The 6,000-nt window shown below is 42.9% G+C and overlaps 1 protein-coding gene across 1 annotated transcript in view; it reads right to left on the reverse strand.

Annotated features, from left to right (window-relative positions):
* Window positions 1-4,730, reverse strand: part of LOC139752267 (uncharacterized) — a 91,673-nt gene extending 86,943 nt beyond the window's left edge. Inside the window, exons 1-3 of the mRNA XM_071668299.1 lie at window positions 4,642-4,730; window positions 4,377-4,447; window positions 3,791-3,874 (exon numbers count right to left, since the gene is read on the reverse strand). Coding sequence (XP_071524400.1) covers window positions 3,791-3,874; window positions 4,377-4,447; window positions 4,642-4,730 — 244 coding nt within the window. The remainder of the gene's footprint in view (window positions 1-3,790; window positions 3,875-4,376; window positions 4,448-4,641) is intronic.
* Window positions 4,731-6,000: the final 1,270 nt, after the last annotated feature.

Genomic DNA, 6,000 nt, shown 5'->3' on the forward strand with positions numbered 1-6,000 from the left:
CACACATCGACATGAGTCGCATACTCAACACCTTCAGCATGACGGTACATCTCTTGGGCACCACGCTGCTGCCACCACCCTTGGGTACGTTAACATAACCCCACTGACCAAGACACCATACCTAACAGTCTGGCGGTAGTGTCGCATCTTCACGCATGTGTAATATATATATATATATATATATATATATATATATATATATATATATATATATATATATATATATATATATATATATATATATATATATATATATTAACATCCAAAAGTCTCTCTTTCGCGCGCCTGTCAATTAACACGTAATCCAATAACGCTCTCTGGCCATCTCTCCGACTTACATACGTATACTTATGTATATCTCGCTTTTTAAAGCAGGTATTCCCAATCACCAGTCCTTTTTCAGCACATAAATCTACAAGCTCTTCACCATTTCCATTTACAACACTAAACACCCCATGTATACCAATTATTCCATCAACTGCCACATTACTCACCTTTGCATTCAAATCACCCATCACTATAACCCGGTCTCGTGCATCAAAACCACTAACACACTCATTCAGCTGCTCCCAAAACACTTGCCTCTCATGATCTTTCTTCTCATGCCCAGGTGCATATGCACCAATAATCACCCATCTCTCTCCATCAACTTTCAGTTTTACCCATATTAATCGAGAATTTACTTTCTTACATTCTATCACATACTCCCACAACTCCTGTTTCAGGAGTAGTGCTACTCCTTCCCTTGCTCTTGTCCTCTCACTAACCCCTGACTTTACTCCCAAGACATTCCCATTGGATGTTAATGTGCTGAGAGGTGCAACTGGAGGGATGTCTGAATATTATCTTGTGGAGGCTAAGGTGAAGATTTGTATGGGTTTTCAGAAAAGAAGAGTGAATGTTGGGGTGAAGAGGGTGGTGAGAGTAAGTGAGCTTGAGAAGGAGACCTGTGTGAGGAAGTACCAGGAGAGACTGAGTACAGAATGGAAAAAGGTGAGAACAATGGAAGTAAGGGGAGTGGGGGAGGAATGGGATGTATTTAGGGAATCAGTGATGGATTGCGCAAAAGATGCTTGTGGCATGAGAAGAGTGGGAGGTGGGTTGATTAGAAAGGGTAGTGAGTGGTGGGATGAAGAAGTAAGATTATTAGTGAAAGAGAAGAGAGAGGCATTTGGACGATTTTTGCAGGGAAAAAATGCAATTGAGTGGGAGATGTATAAAAGAAAGAGACAGGAGGTCAAGAGAAAGGTGCAAGAGGTGAAAAAAAGGGCAAATGAGAGTTGGAGTGAGAGAGTATCATTAAATTTTAGGGAGAATAAAAAGATGTTCTGGAAGGAGGTAAATAAAGTGCGTAAGACAAGGGAGCAAATGGGAACTTCAGTGAAGGGCTCAAATGGGGAGGTGATAACAAGTAGTGGTGATGTGAGAAGGAGATGGAGTGAGTATTTTGAAGGTTTGTTGAATGTGTTTGATGATAGAGTGGCAGATATAGGGTGTTTTGGTCGAGGTGGTGTGCAAAGTGATAGGGTTAGGGAAAATGATTTGGTAAACAGAGAAGAGGTAGTAAAAGCTTTGCGGAAGATGAAAGCCGGCAAGGCAGCAGGTTTGGATGGTATTGCAGTGGAATTTATTAAAAAAGGGGGTGACTGTATTATTGACTGGTTGGTAAGGTTATTTAATGTATGTATGACTCATGGTGAGGTGCCTGAGGATTGGCGGAATGCGTGCATAGTGCCATTGTACAAAGGCAAAGGGGATAAGAGCGAGTGCTCAAATTACAGAGGTATAAGTTTGTTGAGTATTCCTGGTAAATTATATGGAAGGGTATTGATTGAGAGGGCGAAGGCATGTACAGAGCATCAGATTGGGGAATAGCAGTGTGGTTTCAGAAGTCGTAAAGGATGTGTGGATCAGGTGTTTGCTTTGAAGAATGTATGTGAGAAATACTTGGAAAAGCAAATGGATTAGTATGTAGCATTTATGGATCTGGAGAAGGCATATGATAGAGTTGATAGAGATGCTCTGTGGAAGGTATTAAGAATATATGGTGTGGGAGGCAAGTTGTTAGAAGCGGTGAAAAGTTTCTATCGAGGATGTAAGGCATGTGTACGTGTAGGAAGAGAGGAAAGTGATTGGTTCTCAGTGAATGTAGGTTTGCGGCAGGGGTGTGTGATATCTCCATGGTTGTTTAATTTGTTTATGGATGGGGTTGTTAGGGAGGTGAATGCAAGAGTTTTGGAAAGAGGGGCAAGTATGAAGTCTGTTGGGGATGAGAGATCTTGGGAAGTGAGTCAGTTGTTGTTCGCTGATGATACAGCGCTGGTGGCTGATTCATGTGAGAAACTGCAGAAGCTGGTGACTGAGTTTGGTAAAGTGTGTGAAAGAAGAAAGTTAAGAGTAAATGTGAATAAGAGCAAGGTTATTAGGTACAGTAGGGTTGAGGGTCAAGTCAATTGGGAGGTAAGTTTGAATGGAGAAAAACTGGAGGAAGTAAAGTGTTTTAGATATCTGGGAGTGGATCTGGCAGCGGATGGAACCATGGAAGCGGAAGTGGATCATAGGGTGGGGGAGGGGGCGAAAATCCTGGGAGCCTTGAAGAATGTGTGGAAGTCGAGAACATTATCTCGGAAAGCAAAAATGGGTATAATTGAAGGAATAGTGGTTCCAACAATGTTGTATGGTTGCGAGGCGTGGGCTATGGATAGAGTTGTGCGCAGGAAGGTGGATGTGCTGGAAATGAGATGTTTGAGGACAATGTGTGGTGTGAGGTGGTTTGATCGAGTAAGTAACGTAAGGGTAAGAGAGATGTGTGGAAATAAAAAGAGCGTGGTTGAGAGAGCAGAAGAGGGTGTTTTGAAATGGTTTGGGCACATGGAGAGAATGAGTGAGGAAAGATTGACCAAGAGGATATATGTGTCGGAGGTGGAGGGAACGAGGAGAAGTGGGAGACCATATTGGAAGTGGAAAGATGGAGTGAAAAAGATTTTGTGTGATCGGGGCCTGAACATGCAGGAGGGTGAAAGGAGGGCAAGGAATAGAGTGAATTGGATCGATGTGGTATACCGGGGTTGACGTGCTGTCAGTGGATTGAATCAGGGCATGTGAAGCGTCTGGGGTAAACCATGGAAAGCTGTGTAGGTATGTATACTTGCGTGTGTGGACGTGTATGTATATACATGTGTATGGGGATGGGTTGGGCCATTTCTTTCGTCTGTTTCCTTGCGCTACCTCGCAAACGCGGGAGACAGCGACAAAGCAAAAAAAAAATATATATATATATGGGAACGGGGGGCTGGAAATCCTCCCCTCTCTATTTTTTTTTTTTTTCTTTCCAAAGGAAGGAACAGAGAAGGGGGCTGGATGAGGATGTTTTCTCAGAGGCCCAGTCCTCTGTTCTTAACGCTACCTCGCTGACGCGGGAAATGGCGAATAGTATGAAAGAAAAGAAAGAAAGATATATATATATATATATATATATATATATATATATATATATATATATATATATATATATATATATATATATATATATGAGAGAGAGAGAGAGAGAGAGAGAGAGAGAGAGAGAGAGAGAGAGAGAGAGAGAGAGAGAGAGAGAGAGAGAGAGAGGGAGAGAGAGGGAGAGAGAGAGGGAGAGAGAGAGAGAGAGAGAGAGAGAGAGAGAGAGAGAGAGAGAGAGAGAGAGAGAGAGAGAGAGAGAGAGAGAGAGAGAGAGAGAGAGAGAGAAACCTGGTGGTTAGAAAAGGTGGTCACCAAGTGCAATGAACTATGTAGTTGCAGAAGTCCTCACCTGAGTAGAAGACGTCCTGGAACACAGTGGACTGGACGATGTTGAAGTACGGGAAGTGGGAGAAGAGCGGACGGTATTGCTCGGCTGCCAACAGTCAAGGTACAAAACCTTACGCCAGTATGGATCACACACATCCACATTTCAGGAAAAACATTAGCCACACACAAAGAAAGAATGCAGAGAGAAATAAGTCAGCCTCCTTTTATTTCTATGTTTTCCCAGCTTGTCCCTTCTTAACCTAATCACGAATGAATCATTTACACCAGACCTTCATTTCAGCTGAGCTGAAGCCCGACCGTCCTCAGCACCTTCCTGCAGGCTACATATGATTCTGTTAACTCTCCCCATCATCGACACTATTATCTCCACTCACATCCATCTGACCTACAGTCATAATTCATCTCTTCCCGTTGTCCAAATTCTAAATTCACTTCCATCTGACCCGCTGTTCCCGCCTCAGCCTCTGACCCGCTGTTCCACAGGTTATACAATAATCATTTCTTCGCTCAGCCTGTGGCCATTTCCTGGTTATAACCCCCTCCCCCCCTCCCCCATTACCAACGCTTGCAGGTATACAGAAGGATACGAATCTCCGTCACGGGCCTCAATATGCCTGTGGAGTTCCTCTGATCCGCTGCCCCCTGCCCTCCGCCATCACTGCAACGGAGGTTGGTATCATACTAATATTTGTCTATCAAAGATCACCTCCCTACACATCACAAGACAAAGCATGAGTAATAAGAATATTAATTGTAGCTTATATATACAGTATTAGGAGGTTATCGCCCCCCTCACCCCCCCCAAAAAAAAAAAAACGAATCACCCTGATGTATATGAAGCAACATTCTCACGTTAACTTCTGATGTGCTGAGGAATATGTATGAAATGTAGAAAACATAAAGATAACAAAATAGCTTTCTACAACATAGTAATACTGCATCATACTATGCAGGGTTCCTACTCTGGCAAATAAGACACTAATAGCTAATTGTCAGTGTGTGTGTGTGTGTGTGTGAAGATTTGCCAGATCGAACCTGCCTAAGCTCTTGTCAATGACACTCCATTTTCGGGTGTGCCATTACTGGCAATTATTGGATCCACGTGTGACTGAGTGTTATGCACTACTGTAGGTGGATATGTGTGTTGTGATGAAACTGAGTGTATGGACTCTTTACAGTGTTTCGTTCTATGATCTGAAGCCTAGGAAATCTATTTAAAGGACGAACGTTCGTGATAATTGATTTTAATTGATGTAACATCGAACTTCACTCATGCAAATAGTAATAAAAATTGGTGCTTCGTTTTGAATCAAAAGTGCGAGACTTAGGTTTTGAAGATCATTAAGTAAAGTATATGACACCCAACTGATACCCAAGATTAACACGAGAAATATTTCCCCAATAATATCTAATTTCTTTACAGTCTCGTACATCTAACGTGGTTCGGAAGTGAACGACTATTTCAAATTTCTTACCTATATGAATACTGCGACTGTTGTGACGCAATGGATGTCTGGTAACCCTGTTCATGGAGAACCAGCTCTTGGTACTGTTCCTGGTGAACCTGCTGTTGCGCCCAGTAACTACGGTCCGTAACATAAACGTCTTGACTGCCATTCCAAAACTGCGCCAGTCGTAGGGGAAAGCACAGACAGGATTCACATGTGTACCAATACCATACATGGACTGTTATTCATCACTATGTAAGGCATTCCATTCAGTATCAAACAATTAGCACTATACTGCTAATCTACCGCTGACCTACATGATTAATACGATGCCTGAACACTGATGGCCTATGTGGGGCTTATAATTGTGAGATGGCTAGTTGGGAAGCTGGGAACTATGTAATCTGACGGGTAAGGTGACAGAGTATTGTAAATTTGACTGACATGGGAGCTGGTTATCATAAAATCTAAGAGGTGGGCAAGGTTTTATGTTATCTAACCTAAAGCGGAGGGACATCAACGGACACAAAAGGTGGAAGTGGCAATCTGGTTTGACACAGGAGATAAACGAGGCCCAGTATGACCTGAGAAGATAATCGGAAGACAGTTTGACCTACTTGGCACGGGCCACCTGTGAGGGGAAGAGCCTGCATTGGTGCCCTGAGAAACACTATGACTTAGACGGGTGCAAATGAAGACCAACCATGACCCACGGCAAGAGTTAAGACAGGCCAGCTATGGGGAAATCATTCTGACGTAAGAG

Source organism: Panulirus ornatus, chromosome 12 (genome assembly GCF_036320965.1).
Source record: "Panulirus ornatus isolate Po-2019 chromosome 12, ASM3632096v1, whole genome shotgun sequence".
In the NCBI taxonomy this organism is placed as follows: domain Eukaryota; kingdom Metazoa; phylum Arthropoda; class Malacostraca; order Decapoda; family Palinuridae; genus Panulirus; species Panulirus ornatus.